Below are 23,149 nucleotides of genomic sequence, written 5' to 3' on the forward strand. Positions count from 1 at the left end.
TTAATATATTACAGTATATATAATATATATTTTGGTTATATATAGATGTGTCGGTCATTTGTTTGAAATCAGCATTTGTTTCTCATGCCTCCAATATATATATATATTGGAGCCCGTGCACACACATACACACACAGTAAAAACAATATTAATCACCTGCTTACCTATAATAAGCCCAATCTCACAGTTTTGGTCATCAAATCCACAGGTCATCATTGTCCCCACTGTGTCATTCACCACTGCCACAATATCAATGTCAAAATCCTGTACGAGAATGAAATGAACACATTTAATTGCTATGTTTATGCATTTTGCATAGCTTTCCAAAATCACTTTTTATACATTGCAGTGTAAAGAATATGATGAGCAGAAAAGAATGCACAGTAAAGAACAGCAAATAATCATGGAAAACCTACACTTAGCAGAAGGCAGTACATGAGCATAAATACTTTGCTATTCCCTGGTTGCTATCTGTGTCATACAGCTATACACATACTGAGAGTGCACGGCACTGAGAGAAAGATCCCAACCAAATCATTATCTTGTATTTTGTTACACGCATCAATATTAGAAATCAATCACATTACATTCTCATTAGGAAACACCAACGTATCTAGATCATTTTCCTATATGCATGAATTGTTAGCAACAATGTTAGATTTAGAGAAGAACTGGTGACACTGTGACAAGGCAATGGATATAAGTACTTATATATCAACAACCAATAAATACGCTCTAAAACAAGCTCTCGCTGACCTCTGTAGCTGCATTTACTGTGGGGAAATGTATCCTCAAGTTTCACAGCAGAAGCACTGAAGTCACTTTAACCCCTTACTGCCGGCACCCAGTGGCCATTTAAGAGCTTCTTATTGCTGGAGGCAGGTAGGCAGGCCCCTGATCATGTGGCCACTGTAATTTCCTGTCTCAGTGGTCACGTGGCTCCTGATCATGTGATCACTGTAATTAGCTCTCACATTGGTCAAGTGATTGAAAACCCATCCTTTAGGCTCCTGACTTTAAACAGTGACCGAGATTTGTTGGTGACAGCTTGGTCTCAGTGTTGGGGAAGCCAAGTGAGCACACTCCTAGCACAGAACAGTGGCGCCAACTGGACGAGTATATGTGGCAGCACTGTGGTGGGTTGTGTTGGGCTGTCTTAAAGCACACCATCATGCTGCCACATATCTGCATATGGCTGGCAGCAACTGGTTTAAGTCCTTTTGTCAATTCCCCGTCCCGGAGCACCTGCTGTGTGTTTACATTACAGATGGTTAGATGGCTGTTCAGTCACTGCTTGGCTTTCTGAGAGAACAACCTGAATGATTCAAGTGCTTTTTGTTTGAACCTTGAGGATGAATTGCTCCACAGTGTTGGCAGCTACAGAGGGTTTGTTTAAGAGCTCATTTACTGCTTATTATGTCAATATTTGAATGTCCACAACCTGGCCACAGGCTCACTATAATGATCAAGCTAACTGAAATATCTAATGCACAGAAGGATTTCCACCAACATTACTGAAGATCCGCCATACTTGAAATAAAGAGAAACACATTCCAAGTGAACCAGTCCAGGAGAAAACTCACCCCACGTTTCTTAATTGCATTCCGTAAAAGGGTCACCACATCTTTGCCCTCCACACCGCAGGCCTTAAATCCTTTGGTCCAGTTCACCAGTATGCTCTAGAATTAGAGAACAAACGGTTAAAGATCATGTACAGCTATATGATACCCACAATCATTTTCAGCTAGAACAAAATATCTCAGTGGTGAAAGGTTAATGAATAAAAGAGAATCAACTGTACTACTGTTTCGTTGCATTTCTTCCATTCAGAGTTAAGTGTTTGTTTTGGTCTAGGGTGAAAAATAAAGAAGATATACTCATCAGATCCCTGGACCCGCCTGGCTGCTAGACTGGTTCACTTAGCCTCTTCTTCCCTAGGCTCTGGCAGTCTATGGTCCCGTGATATCATCACGTCTATTCACTTGTATTGGATGTGAGGACACCAAGGGACATTTTGCAGCCATAGGACAGAGGGAGAGAGGTAAGCCACGGGAACCAGGATCAGGTGAGTATATCTTTTTTTATTTTACACCCCAGACCAAATTGAGCACTTAACCCTTGCAGTGCAGAGGTAGCACCACTGCAAGGGTTGCATGTTCTTCTGTTTGGAGTTCTTCTTTATGTTAATTAACTTATTGTTCTACTTAATATTAATTAATAATGTTGGAAACATTATTGTACACAATTTAATACTAAGAAATGATTGTGTGCCTGGGTTGATTTAGGGTTTACCTACACAAGGTCACATCCTTAAAGCAGGCTGGTAATTAAGAGATGTGAAGCCAGAAAAAGGTATACGGAGCAGGCTCCTTGTATATACGACATGTGACTTTTTTAAATACTTGAGATACATTTGAGGCCACCCTAGACAGAACAAGCAATCAGGAAAGTATAAGATTGCCTAAATAAGTTTCTCTCTGTCATCATACCTTCACTGACTCGGTTACAAAAGATGACAGGAGGCTGTCTGCCAGTACATTATATCAACTGCTTCCTGCCCATACTTGAACATGGAAGAAGCGGTTCATTAGGAAATGGGAGATCTCTTTCCTGCCTGTGTGCAATTGTGTGTAAACCTCGGTTGCAATGACCTGGAATCTGACTAGCTAGAGATCCAGGAGAGTCATAAATTAACTGTCACAGAGCACCTTCAGCCCACCAGAACCTTGTAGTTCCCTGGAAGATGGACAGCCAAAGCCTATCTAACCCTCACATAGGAAACAGCAGCAGTAACACTGAAAAGATGCAGACTAGCATGCAGTGTAAAAATGAAATGCTATTTACACATAGATTTTTTTTTTGTATTGTTTAAAGTCTGCGGTGCACGCTACAAAACGTCTTCCCCTGTGAGCAAGATAAAGCTTTAAGTTGTCGTGACCTAGTGGCAGTGAATTAAGTGGGGTCCCAAACCCAAGTGATTTTCTGGGACCCCACCCCCAGAGGGCACAGCACCGCGGGCCTCTGTGCTCCCCAAACCCTCCGGCCAGACCAGAGCAGCCCCATCCCTATCAGAAGGCTTCAGCACCAGAAGGGCTCCTGCCTACAACTGGGGACAAGCCCGGCATAACCAGGCCAGATCAACCCAGGAGGAACGGAAACACCCCCAGCACCTACTTTTACTTCAGAGAATACTAAGCAACCATGAGTGCCGGCAAATGGTGCTGTTCTCCTCCAAAAACTGATAAAAACAGACACTTGATCTTAGCCAAAGGCCGATAGATGTACTACACACTTTGCAGATTAAGGACTTTATCAGTGGAGCTGGTATGTGATCTAAAGGGAGGAGAATACCCAGCACACTTTTGGAGTTGGTATGTAAAAAAATGTTCATACATGATTGATGCAATGAAACTGAAATTGAACATTTTTACTGCATTAGGTCAATGTCCTGGAAAAGCACAGACATAAATCATGTCCAAAACTGTAAAGATAGGCAGTGATTTAAAAATCTTCTGCCCATAAACACGCTGGGCGAATGCTGTTAGCATTCCATTTCCTGCCACTAGATGGAGAAGAGAAGCATAGGAATTTCTTATGCTTCTCAGCTCCATCTAGTGGCAGGAATGATATGCGAATGGCATTCGCCCAGTGTACAGTACATACACATGCTAGGGCCAGTTTAGACAGTTAACATACCAGCATGACTTTTGTAATGTATGATGACACTGGAATAACTGGAGGAAACCTACGCAAGCTCAAGGGAGAACATGCAAACTCCATGCAGGTAGTGTCTTGTCCGATTTTTAAACCAAAGACCCAAGTTCTACAAAGCTTTTACAAGGCTAAGCCCTTTTGAGTTGATGAATTAAGGTGAAGAGTTGAGAACTTGAGTTAACGTCAAACATCCAAACAGAGGAAGGAGGTAGTACCAAAATAGGCCTCCTGCAAATAATGATATGCTTGAAGAAAACACGGGTTCTCCTCTCTTCGATCCTTTAAATCAGCCCAAGTGTTCACAAATAAAACTGAATGCTGGAACCTGTAGACATCCCGATATTTTAATGACAATTTTCACTCACCTCATCCAGTTTACTCTGGTGGCAGGGAAAAGAGAAGGTGAATCCTAGAGGAAGCGTCTGGTCTTTAATGTTCAGTTTCTCCATGAAGTTGGCCAGACATTCAGCAATGTGGTCAAACAGCTGAAATACATAAGCATACATGTCATTGCTTCTTCATGCTAGTAGATCAGTGGTTCTCAACCTTTCTAGGGCCGGGACCCCTTGGTAACATTCGCCAAAAATTTAGGGGTGCACCAATACTAGTATCTGAGTGGGCTCTCAGGTGGCTAGTGGCACTCACCTCCCCTCACTCCTGCCCAATTCCCTCTCTCAGATCCCCTCCGGCCGCCGCTGCTGCAGCACCATCTAGGAGAACTGACACTGCTGCTAAGGAGTCTCTTACCTAGCACAGCACAAGGCACATGGCAACCCCTTCAACTGTGGCTTGCGACCCACTTTTGGGTCGCGACCCACAGGTTGAGAACCACTGTAGTAGATGGACAGCTGCTGGAGACTCAGCTCTCCTTTGTGGTCTTGTACTGGGCAGGAAGTTCAGGGAAGCTGAGAGTTGGAGCTGTTTGGAAATATGATGACTTGTGCAAAAATTCAAAAGAAATACTTTGCTGGGCATCTAGGTTGTTTGATCTAGGTTCATTATTGAAAAAAGTATATAAAGGACAAAGCTACCTCAGGGGTTTTTCATTGTTTCTTTATTTAAATGTTAATAACTCAATAAATGTTATGCTATGAAAGGATCATTATGATAATGAGGATGTCAATATTAATTCACAATTCCCATATCGTTTCAAACATGATTTAATGTTTAAAACATTTGCGTGTGGCTGGGTTTTTCTTTACAGCAGACCTTTGCCAGACTGTCATATTGGAAGCCTGTATGGTTGGCTCAGTCATTTCAGGCTGATGCCTTCTTTTTTTATTACAATGTTTTCTTTGCCAGCCTCCCGACAAAACATGTCACAGCAAACCAGAGCATTAAAGATGGCAGGGGCTGAGCCGAGTGAAGCCGGGATTGTGCAAGTTATTGTAGTCAAACGGTCGTGTTTGAATTCCTGAAATCACTCATTGGCACATTCTGTAAGCCGACCGCATTGTGCATGGCTTCCAGACGAATGCGCCTGTATGAATGCACCTTATTACACAAGACTTGGTAAGAGGCGATCCGCTGGAGACACAACTGGAATTCATTTTTGTCTCAAGACATTTCGGGGCTTTGTCAACGGGTGTTTGTTTGCTTTAAACGGGTTTTGCATTCCCATACAAGTCTATGGCAAAGCAAAACCCACTTGAAGCAGTTCAAATGCAGGTCAGAAGGGGGCCAACTGCAAGTCAAGTGCACTTGTCAATGAATGATCTCAGTAACATCTCAAACTGATGTCAATCTGATGCCATCGCCACAAGCCTAAAGGTCATCAACACAGACCCTAACAATCTTATTAAATAATATGTGGAATTCATAAAGTGAGACTTTTCTTTACAGCTAAGGAAGGAGCCATCTTAGCTTCTATTTGGATTGCAGTTGCCAATGTGCAGCGTATGTTATCAGCTATGGCACCAGCCATCTGAGAGCTTTAAAGTTTGATTGAGAGCTGAAATAAGCACACTGGCAAACTTGACAGTTGGCACACCTTGAGAAGATCGTGATTGCATAAGAGAATTTCAATAAATATATTTATACCTGCCAGGACCCCAATACAGAGATTAAAATCCAAAGATACCAGCACAACAAAATCCTCCATTATCTGTATTATAGGGATTATAGGGACATCTTCATCTCACAAAACTCTCATAAAAACTATGGGGGGGAATTTATCATAGCAATTGCGAGTGTTTGAACTTGCACGGAATATATTTGCACCAGATTTATGATACTAGTGTAATTTTGTTGATAAATGTGGTTAAACAGACTCCAGAAAAGAAGACTTCTAACTTCAGGCAAAAAGCATAACTGTCGTTTCTTGAAGAAGTGGTCATGGGGACATCTTAGGTTGTGAATGTTTTCTTAGGTGATGCTCCAGTTTCATACAGCCCCAGAACAAGTGCAGATGACAACAGGTGCAAAACAGGTGCAAAAAATATGCAATTGAAAAAGTAGTGCAAGTTCTGGTCAAAACAGGTGCAAAACAGATGCAGTTGGAAAAGTAGTGCAAGCTCAGGTGAAAACAGGGGCACATGTTAAAAGACAGATTTGCACATTTAAAAAAAGGATCTAAGAGGCTAAAACTGTCGCAATTGCTATGATAAATTCCCCCCTATGTGTTCAAAATCTCATAAAAGCTGATACGCGTTTCAGCCTACATGGCGTTAAGATAAAACGTTTAAGTTATTTGGCTGTGAGATGGAGATATTATAATAATAAAGAGCATACATTTTGAAGGAGTTTGTGGTGCTTGTACCTTTCGATGTACTAGTAAATTATCCCGTTGAAGAGGATCTACCATGTACCTATAGATGGGACAGAGGGCCGGATGAGAGGTAGAACGGTTTCATCTTGATCTGCCACTACAGAGATTACACATGGGCTATTAATGCCCATGTGTAATCTCTGTAGTGGCATGAGGGCCGGATGAGAGGTAGAACGGTTTCATCTTTATCTGCCACTACAGAGATTACACATGGGCTATTAAGAGGATCTACCATGTACCTATTGATGGGACAGAGGGCTGGATGAGAGGTAGAACGGTTTCATCTTGATCTGCCACTACAGAGATTACACATGGGCTGGTTTACAAAAGTGAAATTTTTACCTTGTAGGCCCTATTGCAGTTCAGTAGTTTTGCTCTACACATACATTATCCAGTTTGCATCCTGGTCAAAATGGAATACCCACCATGGATCCCACCAACCAACTGTCTGGGCTAAGCTCAATCACAGGCAGACAAGTATGGCTAGATGGTGAAAAGTCTATAAAGGCAACTGAACCAGGGTGTAGCCAAGGGTAAAACATCAGTACATACATCCTCTGGGAATGGACCTGATACAAAATGGCAGAAAGCCATGATATGTATTTGCTTAGGATACCCCAAAACACTCCCAAGTCTATGATCTCACCTGTGATCCACTGCCTCTCATCAGATCCTCGGGGATGGCATAAATCTGATTCTCCATCTCCACCTTCTTTGTTCCATTATCTGAAACTTTCACCCGTAAGACACGAAAGTTGGTTCCTCCCAAATCCAGTGCCAGGAAATCTCCATTTTCTGTGGAAAAGAAGAAATGCATGCATGAGTATAGGTTGAACTTGATGGACCTGTGTCTTTATTCAACCTCAAATACTATGTATGATTACTCAGAAGGCAGAAGGAAGGACCCCACTGTACTGGGACATGATGACAACTGCAGATCACTATGCATTTTCCTGCTCTATTGTGAACTGAGCATTTTTTTTTAAATGAAATGCTGCTGAAACCATGAAAAACATTTGCTAGCTTTACCAGGATTTGACAATAAAGCTTCAGGAAGCGCGGCCTAACTGTTCACAGCATTAGTTTATATAAGGATTACAGAAGTGTACCAGTAAATGGACTTTTGATTGTGCTGGATTGTTCCTGGGTACCATTTTTAGCTTACTCATTGGATTCATTTGCTGCCTGGAATTGCTCATTAAATTATAAGTATACCTAAAACGTTTTCTTGTTTTGCATATATTAGGAAACGGTTTAAATCCTTTTAACTGCCTGTGTACAATTGGGGACATTTCTCTTCACTTCCTGTCATTGTGGCGCAACAGGAAGTTACGGGAAACCTCCCAAAGTGAGGGGAATTCCCCAAAACAGGTGCCCTCGTTGGAAGATTTCCTCTTACCTCTTGTTCTGGGGACAACACCAAAACTTTGGATTTCACTATTGGTGACAATGGTCACCAGTACAAATAGAGTGAATCTATCCAAAAGGGGTAGAACCCAATTTAACCCGCGAGCTGAAGGGAAGAAATCAACGCGATTCCTCCATCAACACTAACAGTGTTTAATCAAACCAGTTAGTAACTGGTACCAAAACTGTACATGAATGTGCACTGGAACAATGTATTCTATGGGGTATTACCATATCATCTTACCGGTAGCTAGCATTAGCTTACACCAACACTTCAGGTACAACACTAGGGTCAGACCTTTAATACAAGGCAGCCCTAGATGTGAAGCATTTGTACATACACCACCATAAGAATATGACCACTGACAGCTAGTCAAGCCGGTGGCGGCAGTGTGATGCTTTAGGCAATGCTCTGTTGGGAAACCTTGGGTCCTATTCATGTGGATGTTACTTTGACACGTGCCACCTACCGAAACATTGCTGCTGGCCAAATACACCCCTTCATGGAAAGGGTATTCCCTGATGGCATTGGCCTCTTTCAGCAGGATAATGCACCTTGCCACACTGCAAAAATGGTCCAAGAATGGTTTGAGGAACACAACAATGAGTTTGAGGTGTTTACTTGGCCTCCAAATACTCCAGATGTCAATCCAATCCAATCGAGCATTTGTGGGATGTGCTGGAAAAACAAGTCTGATCCATGAAGGCCTCACCTCGCAACTTACAGGACTTAAAGGATCTGCTATTGATGGCTTGGTGCCAGATACCACAGCATACCTTCAGAGGTCTAGTGGAGTCCATGTCTCGACTGGTCAGGAAAAGGGGGACCTACTCAATATTAGGTGTGTGGTCATAATGTTGTGGCTGATTGATGTATGGTCACAATCAATCATAACTGGCATGATAATAATGGTTTTATAAATGTCACTGCCAGCTTAGTCCCCTTTCAGTCTTTGATGAGCCCCCAGACGGTTGCATTAGAAGACCCTGACAAAATTGCCATATTGCCAGTCTGGGCATGTACGGCGCTGCCACTTTACACTCCTGACATCCTCTACTGTCACCCATGCTAGCTACTATCTCTAATACTATCTATAATTGAATGATGTCATATTATATGGTAGTAAATGAATCTATGGCAGTTGTCTTGCTATGCCAAGTGAAAGACATCCTGCGGGCGCCCGGTATTAGTAATGCTTAGACTGCGTGGAACTGCCCTGGAATAACCTCTCTATTCCAGGCAATGATTCTGCTGTGCTGGCTACAGTATGAGGGATTGCACTGCCCAGAACCATTGTGTTTATACAATGAAGAGGCCATATAAATCAAAGATAGCTGTTTAACCCAACCCTGAACCCTGAAAGCTGGATGCCAATGATATTGTGGCGTATGCCCATCAGGCCTGTTTCATTGTAAATAATAACATTCCCTGGCTTTACTGCATTGTCCACCCCGGGATGATGGAAAACACATGTTTTCTAGGAATATCTCCATAGAGAATTCAGCTTCTCCTCATCTGAATATTCACCATTCTTTTGAGCCAGATAACTGTAGTTTCTGGTTGCTTGAGAGTTAATAGTAACGCTCAAGCAACCACCTCTCCGCGGTGCCCCGCTTCCCCCTGCAGTCCCATTTAACTGCCGGCTAGCTTCCGCAGCTGACATGTGAATGTAAGCAGCCGGGAGCAATAGCCAGACTGCTATTGGCTATTCCAAATTGCAATAGCAGGCTGGCTATTAAAGCCCCGCCCACTGAGCAGAGGAGTGGCTCTGAGAGAGAAAGTTGTCTCTCAGGTCCGCTCCTCTGCTCAATGGGCAGGAACAATAGCCAGCCTGCTATGGGCTATTGCAAGTCGAAATAGCCAATAGCAGGCTGGCTATTGAAACTTCACCCACCAAGCAGAGGAGTGCACCTGAAAGAGAACTTTCTCAGGTTTGCTCTTCTGCTTTGTGAGCGGGGTTTCAATAGCCAGCCTGCTACTGGCTATTTCAAATTGCAATAGCCGGCTGGCTATTGAAACCCCACCTACACAGCAGAGGAGTGGACCTGAAAGAGAAAGTTCTCTCTCAGGTCCGCACCTCTGCTCAGTTGGCAGGCACAATAGCCAGCCTGGCTGGCTATTGCAATCTGCAGTAGCCAATAGTAGGCTTTCTATTTCTTCCCATTGTTTACATTTTGCTGCCGACTGCAGAATTACGTTCCCTGAGATCTCGTGAGATTACAGATGAGGCTTCCCAGCAATGCTCTGCTGATGTAACCTTCCCAGGATGCAATGCTTGGGCACATTACATCATTTGTGCCAAAGTGGACCAGGAAGTGGGAAAAAAAGAAATTGTAAGTAAAATTAAAATATGTTTGTTTAGCTAATTAATGTTTTTCATGTCAGCATGCAGAGCTGTATGCTGATTTTTATTTAAAGGGGTGTGAAGGTTTACTTTAACATGGCCACAAACCTTTAAAACATGTGAACATGTCATATTCAACACGGATTGTTCCTCTCTATCTTTGGCTTTTTTTTTCTTACTGCTGCAATCCTGCCCACTTCCTTTTTTAGTCTCCCTGTTGGTCAGTTAATTTCCTGTTTACCAAAACACATTTGTTTTTCTCTCTTGCTCTGATATTTGAATTGCCTGACCGTTATTATATCTAGAAAATGTCCTGGCTCTACAGAGGGCAGAAGAAGACCAAGGTTGCCCCTATAATGATGCCTTTGGTGGCATCTCTTTGGGTCACTTGGGGGGGAGCGGCCTGGTAATGGCTGACCATGGATTTGCAGATATCTCACAGACAACAGTGGGAGGTAAGACTCCCACCCAAAAGAAAAAAGCCTAAAAAAACTAATGCAGCCACCACTTACAAGGATTGCTAAGCTGCAATATATTACATTTTTGGTTTTGGGTTTACATACACTTAAACTGAAACCATCCTACCTACCAAGGATGTACCATTGAAAAGTAGTTCTGTGCATAAAGAAGACCCCATTTTACTTCCAATAGACGATTCTAGCGGTAGTTCTATTGTCAACATAATTTCCACCAGCCCTGACAGGGAAAGCTCTGGAATCACTTTAGATTGCTCTGGAATCACTTTAGATTGCCCTGTAACCAGCCACTGCAGAGATAAATGAGATCCCTGCTATCATCCTCTAGAGCAGTAGTAGCAGGAGTAGTAGCAGTAGTCTCAACCAGTGTAACCTCAGGGCCCACATTTGTCCTTGGTCATTAAGTCACAACCCAGGTCGCACTGCAATGGAACGCACAACCTTGCGGGCAATCGGACTGTGGGAGGGAGGTGCATTTGGGGTATCATTCAAATGAATGGCAAAGCACCTCCCACACCAGAACGCGTAGTAGGTGTGATTCCGTGGTACAGTGCGTTAATCATGCGGGACTGTGCAATTGATGCACTGTACTAGTGTGAATGGGCAAAAACACTGACATACATACACAAAACCACAGACACAATCTCACACACTCACAGACATTCTAACACAAACTAAACATTTTTTTATTTTTATTTTTGATAGGGTCCACCCAGTCTTCCTACCTTACGATAACTGGAGTGGATTCTCAGCCTGGGCTGAGTGTGGGCTGCCGTGCTGTGACGGAGCTCCATCCATATGTGCATTGCTTGTACAGCTCCCTTGCGCGCCCTGTAGAGGCGCTGGGAGCCAGAATGTGACGTCACCCTGGTCCAGGCAACACTACAGAACACATGAAGGAGCTGTAAGCAATGCACGTATGGATGGAGCTCCCTCGTGGCCATAGCCCCATCCTATCCCACCTCAAGATGACACTCGGCACTGGGCAGCATATTCTGAATGGCTGCTTGGCGAAATAACTGACAGTGATACGCTAGGGGGAGGCAGAGGAGCCTCTCGCATAGAAAAGTCGAAGGCATGCAGAGACCCCATGAACACGGGGTCGCGACCCACTTTTGGGTCACGACCCATCAGTTGAGAACCAGAGCCCTAGAGCTGAGTGCCAGATGAAAGCAGACATTTGATAGGTTGGAATGTGTAATGCAGAAAATGTTCTCTGCTTTCAATACATCAGCTCGCTATTTTCTAACAACTTGTCTCAGGTCTACTCCAATGTCACTTGCCTGACACCCTGAGAACATGCCTGTGTCATGTATCTAGGAAATAACCTTCAAGACTGGCACAGTTATTCTACTTCCTATTAGTAAGTAACTGGCGACTAATGATCTATTTTATTGCTGCTGTAAAACTAAGTAATCTGGAGAGCGTGTGGAGTCTCCTGATGCAATACTCTTGCAGTAGGGAGTGCTATGCTGTAGATAAACAGTTATGAGCTTTAAGATAGGGCCTACAGAGGAAGTAACGTCTAGCAGACACTTATTGGAAAATAGGTTAAAGGTAACAATTAAATGGAAAACATATGCAGAGCTCATATACAGCTGGTGTGCAAGTGTGACCGCTACGCTGGCTTTATTCATCTGGGTATTGATATTCTAATGCATGTAGTATAGTAAGGAACATAGTTATAATCTGGACAGGAATTCCGCTGTTTTTCTCAACAGTCAACCTGCAGGCCACGTTCTGCCTTAAGTTGTATGGTGATCATACTAATCAAACAGAAAAGAATCACTATATTATGTTCACACAACATGTAACAGTTAAAGGAAACCTATCAGGCCCCAACTTCTAAACTTGGAGCTCCACAAACCAATGAGAATATCATATAGTCACAAGGTACTTCATTAGTTTGTAGACAGCCGGGGCAAAGTGCTAAGGCAGTGCCTGGATCTGCATCATAGCTAAATCACTGGGCACACAGTATTTTAAGATGTGCAGATAATAGCAAGCAGAGATTCTTGCAAATAAACATTTGTATATTTTTGGATGATTGTGTTTGTGTTGGTCTAAGTGAAATACATCTAAAAAGGAATAATCTTGCATTTTCAGATTAACTGGAATGCTTTCCTGGATTCCAGGAGTGAGATCTCCCCTCTAAAGTTCCCAAATATGCCCCCACACAAGAACCTCATTCCTCTTCTTGTAGCTAGGCTAGTCTCGAGCCATGGGTGGCCCTGATGGCACGATACGATGATTTTTCAATTTTCCAATTGACTTTTGTCGAAGGAGCTAAAAAAAATTCTCAACAATCCCTGCATCCAATCAGAGGCACATGCTGTTGAGGTATTCCACCACCACTGGTCCAATAGCCAGCAGCTGTTTAGTATGAATGGGGGAATCGATGGATCTCTCTCACTCAGCCCACAAGTTTAAAGTGACTCTAAACTCAGGAGTTAAATCTTAAAAATGCATTCATGTACCTAAATTAACAAAAATTTATCATATCAGTGTATCACTTGGCTGTAGATCCTCAAATCATATCTGAATTGGTGCTGACACTGTCCTTCCTTCTGGAGGGTGGCTACTTTTGTTCCCCATGGTCCCTGTGTGTGTTATAAAGTAGCCACTATTACTAATTTGGATTTAAATTATCATCCATCACAGGAACAAGCTTGGGGAACAAAAGTAGCCACCCTCCAGAAGGAAGGACTGTGTCCGCATGAATTCAGAGATGATTTGAGGATCTACAGCCGAGTGATACACAAATGAGATACATTTTTGTGAATAGTTAAGCCTCATTCACACACAACGCAAGCAACATTTTATATTGCGTATATACGCGTCTATGCGCGTATATACGAGCGTCAATGCGCCTATATACGATCGTCTATGCGTATATGCATGCACTATATGCAATACCAGAATGCATCACTCGGAATGGAATTTTGAATGTGCTGTACGCATGTACGCTCGTAAATACGCAGAAATACGCTGCCCGGACGCATTTCTGTTCCATTCTGTTTTTGCGCATATATACGCTACGCAAATATACGGCTCCATACACGGCTATGTGTATGGAGCCATTTATTTGCATATGTTGCATATGGTATAATACGCACGTACGTGTGTATACGCGCGTACATGCGCTGCAGTGTGAATGAGGCCTTAGGGTACTTGAATGTATTTTTAAGATTTAGCTCCTGAGTTTGTCACTTTAACATAAAATAAATGACAAATCCAGGAAGGGTTATAAGTAAAGACTGCGGAGTGATAATTATATACAATAATATAATTCTGCTGCAAAATATAGAACATTCTTAACTTTTGATCCTAAACATATAATAACAATGATCTCCTTTGTAGCCTACAAAAATGAATCAATGTATTTATTGCTTGCTAATTAATATGAGACCATTTCATTTTATTTTCCCTCACTTGTATAGATAGAATATGCAAATATTACAGATAGTTGTCTGTGAACCTGGTGACCTTGCACTATAGTCATCGTAGTCACGATGGATTCACGCCTCATTGTTACGTCAGGAGTGGCTTTCTTTCCACAGTTGCTGCTACATTGCAGGAGTCTATGTTTAAACAGTGGGTGTCTGCACCAACATAACACAAAGGCCCGCGCCCTTAATTCTACGTACGCACAGCTGTAGAAAGAAAACCTGATTAAACGCAAGCCCGCATATAGCAATTATCTGCCAAATATGCAGCCACAGCTGTGGTGTCCTCCAGACTGCATACGGTAAGTCAATGTAGGGTGCAGTGATGTGCATATAATGAAACAAGCTAGACACTTCTCTAAGTAAAAGAGAACTGGAAGTCAAGAGCCTGGAGGAAAAGGAACTAGGGTTTTGGTTCAATGAATGCAGTCAGGTGTTGGCTTAGATTTTCTTCCTTGACTTAAAGTGACATTAAACCCTCAGATTTTTGAACATAAACCAATACTGTAATGTGTGCCTTACTGTAATCCATTGTTGTTTCCCTTCTCTTTGCTGCTCTTCCTTTTAAATCTGTATCTGTTCTCATGCTTGGGGAGAACTTCCCTTTGCAGCTGAGTGCCTCTTCCTGTAATGCTGGCTCAGGTTGTGAACCTACACACAGACACCATGTATCCATTTCAGAGACAAGGCAGTCTACTGGAAAACAGAAGTTCTGCCCAGCATGAGAACAGATACCGATTTAAAAGGAAGAGCAGCAAAGAGAAGGGAAACAACCATGGATTACAGTAAGGCACACATTATAGCATTGTTTTATGTTGAAAAATCTGATGGTTTAATGTCATTTTAAGGTGCCCATACACCTGACGATTATCGTACGATAATCGCAAGGTTAATGTGCAGCGTGCGACCGCATTTACGGTACGGTCGTATGATTTTCGTATAAAGAGCACGCTAGAAAGCGATTTTCGGCGGGTTGGTAGCACGATCGCAAGGCAAAAGCCACACAGCCCGAGGTGCGCAAGCGGGGAGGACTTGCGATGATCGCAAGTACGATCTGCCTGTCCAAGATGGGCAGGTCGTACGAAATTTTATTTACCTTACAAACATCGCACAACGAAAGTCGTGCGATGGTTGTAAGGTGTATGGCCATCTTTATACAAAGTCCGATGCAACATTACTAGTTGTTCATTGTTACTTTTTTTTAATTCATATTTTTATACATTTTTTTTTTTAGTTTTTAAGACAGTCTTGAATAGGAGTTTCATGACCCAATAAATAGGTTATGTACCAGGCTAAGTCCTTATATATTGGTTACAGATGTGCATTTTGAGGTTCAATATCTCTTCTTTATTTACAATGAAATTGTAGAAGATTACTTGTAGAAAAAATGATTTCTGATTGTTTTAGGTGTTTTCCCTTTTTTACAGGACACAGATTTCATTGTAGATTACCTCCCTACCAGCAATTTAAAATTGTGTTTTTTAAAACATGTTGATATATATATATATATATATCACACACACACAAACAAACCCAAGGTAGATATAGAGGCATTCACGGGCCTTGCAGCAGAGATGAATCAAAGCATCAGCGTTCTATTGTCAACATTTCTACAAACATTGACAATAAAATTCTGGTGCTTTGATTTATCTCCGCTGCAAAACCTGTGAGTGCCTCTATATTTGCTTTGGATTTGTATGGATATTTTTGTAGATGTGCACCTAGGCATTTACCTTACAAATAGAGTACGGTAGCTGTCTCTGGGGCTATATATTTTTATATAGTCAGCTTTAATGCTTCTTCTCACTCCTACGACTCACTGAAAACATTGCATTGTGTATGTGGCTGATCTCAACAGCTGTTAAAAGAAACATGTATTGAGAATAAAATGGAAGTTGCCATTGATAACCTTCTTCTGAAAATGCTATTTGCCTGACCGTCATGTTCATCCCATGGGTTCAGATCTTTTACTGTCCTCAACCAAGCATGCAGGTCGAGGACAGAGATTTAACACAATATCCTGGAAATTAGCATTTTTCAAGGAGGAGATAAACAATGGCAGCCCCCATATTTCCTCTTCCTTTAGGCTCCATTCACACTAGGGCGGCTGCCCGCGCGTATTTGGCTGTATGAATACGTGCGGAGCCTCTTCACACAGAAAAAGCAATGCACTTCAATGTGCATTGTTCAAACTTTTGCGGAGACCGCAGGGTATGAAATCGCGCAGTCCCCAAAATAGTGCAAGCAAGATAATTCGGCGGATTCCGCACTTTCGCAGCTATATAATGGCCGCAAACAAGCGGGATCCGTGCACTTGTTTCACATATAGCGTTTGCGAAGACCGCACGGAAAACCGCGTGTGAAATGCAAACGCTATATGTGAATGAAGCCTTACGCAGGAAGGTTGTGTCAAATGTAGAGCTCCATTGTGGTTAATCTACAAATCTCTATTCGTAGGCTCTAGGCATTCCTGTGCCTACAGCCAGAGAGAGAGAGAGAGAGAGACTACTGCCCTTGACTGCCAATCTCCTGAGATTTGGTGATGTCACTAGTGTTCTGCTCACTGTTCTACTTGCTGGTGACAAAGCTGTACCTGAGAACCTGCAGTGCAAGGATCTCCCTGCTTCTGCTTCATTCTGTGCATCTGTGATTTTTGAACACATTTCTGCTATGTCTAGATCATTCTTCCACCAGGTTAGCCGATCCCAAGTAATTGGGGGGCAGATCTGCAATGAGTAAGTAAAGCCCTGCTCCTTAGTAAAGGCCACTTCAACACATAGGCACAGTGCAGAAAATGGTGATCTAGTAATAGGGAAAAGATCAGCTGCAGGGACCCTACAGGCAATACTGGTGACTAGTCAGTTGCACTCTTTCAGGTCCTCCTTAGGGATCATTACAATCAGATTGTAATGTGTGTGGACAGTCTTACACTCTTGCTGTGATACACATCTCCCTCTGCCATATATATGGACGATAATGTGTTAGAAGTTTTCCTCAGCACTGTTAGCACATTGTCCCACTACAGAGACATGTTTAAAGCAATGTCTGCCCAAAGACCTCCCATTTGTTGCATAACTATAACAGATGCCAAAATTCCATGCTCGGGCAGGTCTGCTGCTTATTTATTCTTTATGATTAATAAACATGTAGAAATGTATCTCTAGTGCTTAAGGCCCTGAAAACAACTTGAGTTTTAGAAGCTTAAAATGTGTACTGTGTAGCATTAAAACACAGGTCCATACAGATAATATCACATGCTTGTTACTACCTGTATGGACTTTTGTTATGTAAAGAAGACAAAAAACTAGCAATAGATTCATTTGGCACTATGTTCAGATACTTGTTTCTACTTGAACTGGCACAAGAATATGTGACTGTACTAAGGTCAGCTCCACAGGGACAGGCACTCAATGCTAAATGCTTATTCTCTAAAACACTATGTAAGGTGTTTGTGCTATGAGAGAAGAAAAAAATAAGACTTAGTCCTTAAATAATAATAATTATTATTATTATTACTCAGAGCAGCAAATATAAGTTTACTTCCCCAAAGTGTTAGTTGTTCACTCAGTAATATCTGATCTACATACACATATTTATGGAGGCAGAGTATGGGATTTTGGAAGAAGAAGTGATCTCCTAGGAAAATCTAGCCCAGCAAATCAATTCTTCCCCAAGAACAGTCAGTCATGGCATGTCTATAAAGGTCCCAGCAACAAACAATTTGCTGAATGCATTTATTGGTACCAATGTGGAGCTAGTACAGTCCCTGGAACCATACCTGTGTTGTGCACACTGGCTGCAGTATAGCAACCCTCAGGAAGTTACATATGACTTAATGGAGATGCCAGAGCTACCAAATCTCCATTCTGAGCCTGGGAATGGCTATCTGGAAGACAACCTACACACACAAAAACACAGGAGTGAAGCTGTTTTTTCAGATCCAGGCAGCTAGGGGAAGCAGGTTGAGCAGTTATGGTCAACTGATCCCTTTTTTCATATCTTTGGCTTGCGGATCTGTTTAATTTCAGCTGGACATGGATATGCTTGGCTTTAGCCACCATATTATATAGATATCCTGTACAATATAACGTGAATCTAGATCACATTATTAATCCTACCTGTTCCATCTGGTGTAGATCGCACAAATGTTGGCAGCATCTTCACAGAGGCGGTGGGGTTGGTTTCTGCCCCAAGTCCCTTCTCCATTTGTTTGTGGAACCTGTTTGAAATCTCCAGGAATGTCTCATCGGACAGGCGCATGTGATAGAGGTATTTGTCCACCTGCAGAGAGACAACAAAAAACACCAATCTAAGCAAGGGATATTGTAAGGCACCTAAAGAATACCTATTATATTATACTGCCCCCCATTCATTATTTGGTTATTTTGGCTTTAACAATTCATTGATCTCAGACTGGCTGGTTAAATCCTTCACAGATGGTACCCTGTAGTGAAGGTACCTGTAGATATTAGATGATCGTAATCTAGTATTAATGATTTTAACAGGCTTGGTCAATATTTTCTAATTGCGGTTGAACCAGTGGCCATTACACCTCTGTAATCTATCAGCGGGCATGAATCTCCCCTCCTCAAGATAACGCTGCTATTGGGGTCGTTTAACTGAATACATATACCTGCTTTATATAGATAGCTCCTAAAGCTCCTGTGCTTGCTCTTTGGAACTCAAGCTTGATAAAGGGTTATATAAAGACCCAAAACATTCCAAAATGATAGAATCTATTTGCTGCTTTGATAGCCATTGCTGCATTTGGGTATATATAACTCATTATATAATACAGTGTTTGTCAACTAGGGTTCCGTGGAACCTAAAGTTCCTCCTAAGGTTGCTAGAGGTTCCTTGAGCACAAGGCAATGTTGGATTGATCTCCCACCTACACTGGCAACCATGCCAAGAGGACAATTTTCCTCTAACTACGATGTAAGAGGTCACATCTACACTGACAACTAATGTTGGAGGACACTGCCATTTTTTTGTGCCTGCCTTCCTTTTCTACAGTTATTATTTATTTCAAGAATATTACTGAAAATAATTTTGTAGGCAATTGGTAACAAAATGATCCTCCCTGCTTGCCAAATACCCAAGCTTTGCCACATTTACATATTCTTTTACTTAAAACTTTCTTCAGCTTATTAATCACATTGATGTGTAGGTATAATCCTTCTTAGCTGGGCTTCAATTATTCAATTATTTGAAAGGTTCCTCAGGGGTGAAAATGTTGGGAAAGGCTGATCTAATAAAAGCACTGTTTTCAATTGGAAAGTTTTGTGTGCTCGCTGTTTCTTGTCATTGTTGCTCCTATTAAACCTGGCAATTGGTACTTATGTAGTTAAAGAAAGACACAAGTGACGTCACTCAGAATTTTCAGCTTCAGCTGTTTCCTCCATAACAAACAAACTGTGGCCCATAACTAATCAATAACTGAAAACTGTACTTTAACTTTTTTTGCAGGATGTTGTACAGCCAAACATAAAGGATTGTGATAATCCACTTATATTAAAAAAAATGTTTTATAATAGATATAACTACAGTGTGATAAAGAACTGTCATAATAGCATTAAACATTAATGTAATTGAGAGCCTCAGGAAGTGCTAAATCAGCAATCATACTGGTTCTGTGACATTATGTGTACTCTGCTGTGTCATCATAAAATATTTGCTTTATAAATGCCACACCTTACAACAATATATACAGGTACGTATAAATGTATCTTAAATTGTCTTCCCAAAGCAGCTGTTCCTTTCATTCTCTAACAAAGCCTTTCTCTTTCTTTTCACCATAGAGGAATCCTTGAAAAAATGTCCAGGTCTAGGGGAACCCCTATTAAAAACAATTAATTGGGGGTCAGTGGGAACATGTCCCTTACATTAGTGTTCAATGGGAAGATTGTTCCCCTTACACTGGTGGTAAGTGGGAAGATTGCCCCCCTTACAATGGTGATCAGTGGGAAAATACCCCTCACATTGGTGGTGAGTGGAAAGGTTGTCCTCCTTACAATGGTGGTCAGTGGTTAAAATGCCTCTTACATTGGTGGTCAGTGGGAAAATGCCCCTTTCATTGGTGGTCAGTGGGAAAATTTTCCCCTTTACAATGCTGGTCAGAATGCCACCTACAGACAGCTAAAAAGATCATCAGTGTCATGCCACTGTCTCTGCCAAGTGGCTTTGGTCTCAGAACTATATAGGTATCATCAGATGGGAGGTCAATCAGCCACAGCTCAAGGAACCCCTAGACACCTCTGAAAGAACCCAGGTTCACATTGGCTGATCGGACATTAGAAAATTGACTGCAATTCAATTGGTTGCAACATTACAACTACACTGGATGGAGACAGAGCCAGGGAGCAAAGAAAATTCCTGTGCTTCTTAGCTCCATCTAGTGGCAGGAATGCCATGCAAACGGCATTCACCTAGCTATACACTGGGCGGAATGGTTATACATCAACCTTCTAATATTTTGTTTCTAATACATCAGCAGTCTTTAAAAGTTACATTTTACAATACAGCACTATCCACTTTAAATTTACAGTTGTGATTATTATTATAATACAGGATTTATATAGGACAGCACTTTACAACATATGGGAAGACAGTACAAGTACAATACAATACCATAAAAAAGGATTAGAGGACCCTGCTCATGAGAGCTTACAATCTACATTCTTGTTAACCCCTTATGTAAAAAGGTGTAAAAAAATATAATAAAAAAAAAGTGTTTAAAAAAATTAAACAATGAAAGTAACATATAAAAAAATGTGTGAGTCCCCCGCTCCCCCACATGCACGCACATACATACGCAAACACTTGCCTACATGTAAAAACGAAAGTTGCATTACACATGTTACATATGGCCGCAGACGTCAGCGTGAGAACAATCATTCTAGGGCCATCAATCAGTGTTAACACTAAACTGATGAGCAGTAAAAGCTTTTAAATTGTCCCTATGTGAAATTTTGGGTATTGTCGTTTTTTTTTGCAGCTTCACAGCGAACGCCATTTTAAGGCTTGACATGTTTGGTATCTATTTACCCGGCGTGACCCCATGTTTTATATTTTACCCAAATTAGGTATTATATTATGTTTCTGTGCAGTAAATTCTATTTTAGTGTATTTTATTCTACAAATTCTGGTTTGATAAACATTTACGCAAATACCGTGCAACATGAAAAATTGCAACTAGCATTATTTTATTCTACAAGGCCTCTGCTTTTAGAAAATATATAATTGTTGGGGGGCTTGAAGCTGTTTTCTAGCCTAAATTTCAGATTTATCATGTGTTTGCAAAGAGTAAGAAATTGCCGTGGTCAGCAAGTGGTTAAATACAGGGTGTAGATATTAGTCTTATCACACATTTGTTGCAAATTATTATTTGTACGGTATAGGTTGTACTCTATAAAATGATAAATATATGGTATTAACTGGATGATGTGAAAGGAATTGCTTAAGAAAGGTTGCGTAAGGCATCGCACATTGCACACAAGTCAGTCCTATGGTAAAGGATGTGCGTTCTCTTCAATGTCACATGTTCTGCTTTCATAATGTCTGGGGCTGCACCATGGTGTCACCGTGCATGGATTAGTGTGAGTCAGCTTCCTCCACCCTTGGTGTCTAGTTTCTTCTCTAAGAAATTAACGTGTAGGGGGGGCCAGGAAAATTCTCAAACTGTTTCTCGGAATTCACAAGCTGGAGGCGTGTTAACCTTAAAGAGCTGTTCTCTGTAACGTTGAGAGAGAGAGAGATAGATAGATAGATAGATAGATAGATAGATAGATAGATAGATAGATAGATAGATAGACTCTATCCAAATCTAAGAAAATGTGTTTTTAGATATCCTTTACACCAGTAGGCAACCTCAGCACTGTGGTTAAACTACAAATTCTGTCATGCTTCCACCTCTGGGAGTCATGCCTGTAGCTGTCACAGTCTTGCAATGCCTCATGGGACTTGAAGTTCCACAACAGCTGGAGTGCCGACATTGCCTAACACACATACATGAATATACACATTATTATTATACAGGATTTATATAGCGCCAATAGTTTGCGCAGCGCTCTACAATATAAGGAAGACATTGCAATCACAATACAATTCAAGACAAGATGGTAAAGAGGGCCCTGCCCCTGAGGGCTTACAATCTAAAAGGGAGGGGCAAGTGATACATGAGGAGGTAGCTGTGCGGGGATGATTGTTTGGGAAAGTTATTGTTCAGTGGTTAGGTTGAGGTGGGATAGGCTTTCCTGAAGAGATGAGTCTTAGGCCCCATTCACACTGTGCGATATCGCGCAAATGCTTGCATTGAGCAAGCTAGAATCGCGGCAAAATCCGCTCCAAAAAGGGTCCTGCTGTAGCGACGCACGACCCGCGACAGCTGGACCCTTTGCCCCATTGCCAAGCATTGGTGAGCGATATCGCGCGGTAAATAGCCGCGATATCGCGGGAATTACCGCGCGATAAATCGTTCAGTGTGAACGGGGCCTCAAGGCATCGCCTAAAGGCAGTCAGTGTGGGAGATAGACGGACAGGTTGGGGACTTGCATATGACTTGCATGGAGTGATCTTTGTAACACGCTGCGTGTTTCACAGATATTATGAGTTCTGTTCAATTAATTCTATTCCGATTTTTTTAATATAGGGTAAACTAGGAGAAGGCATGTATAAGGACATGTTGGATATTATTATATCATGACGCAACACTGTCTTAGAGGGTCAGGCGTGATATTTGGTACCGGGAAGGGATGACTATTGTCAAGCTGAGACTTTGCTATAAATGGAAGCGCTTTCTGTCAGACTGAGGTGGATCTAAAAGTTTAGCTGAAGCCAAAACATTTTAGTTATGTCTTGAGTCGGGAATACATAAAAGCTCTGTCAGGTTTTTTCAATCATTGCAATACAAACCACACTATCATTGCCCCTAGCATATTTACTATTGCTTGTTTTATTTTGCTCTGTCTCTTTTGAGAGATTCCCCTCACTTCC

The 23,149-nt window shown here is 41.8% G+C and overlaps 1 protein-coding gene across 3 annotated transcripts in view; it reads right to left on the reverse strand.

The window, feature by feature from the left end:
- The window catches only part of LOC108788971 (hexokinase-2), a 46,940-nt gene that overhangs the window by 13,628 nt on the left and 10,163 nt on the right, over positions 1-23,149 (reverse strand). For 2 of the 3 annotated variants that reach the window (XM_018558883.1, XM_018558882.1), the window contains exons 2-6: positions 18,274-18,436; positions 7,128-7,276; positions 4,080-4,199; positions 1,584-1,679; positions 165-264 (exon numbers count right to left, since the gene is read on the reverse strand). In XM_018558883.1, coding sequence (XP_018414385.1) covers positions 165-264; positions 1,584-1,679; positions 4,080-4,199; positions 7,128-7,276; positions 18,274-18,436 — 628 coding nt within the window. Of the gene's footprint in view, positions 1-164; positions 265-1,583; positions 1,680-4,079; positions 4,200-7,127; positions 7,277-18,273; positions 18,437-19,292; positions 19,302-23,149 lie in introns of those variants that run through there. The other variant, XM_018558884.1, reaches the window with a different exon arrangement.

This window comes from Nanorana parkeri, unplaced genomic scaffold, assembly GCF_000935625.1.
Source record: "Nanorana parkeri isolate BGI_ZX_2015 unplaced genomic scaffold, ASM93562v1 scaffold365, whole genome shotgun sequence".
In the NCBI taxonomy this organism is placed as follows: Eukaryota; Metazoa; Chordata; class Amphibia; order Anura; family Dicroglossidae; genus Nanorana; species Nanorana parkeri.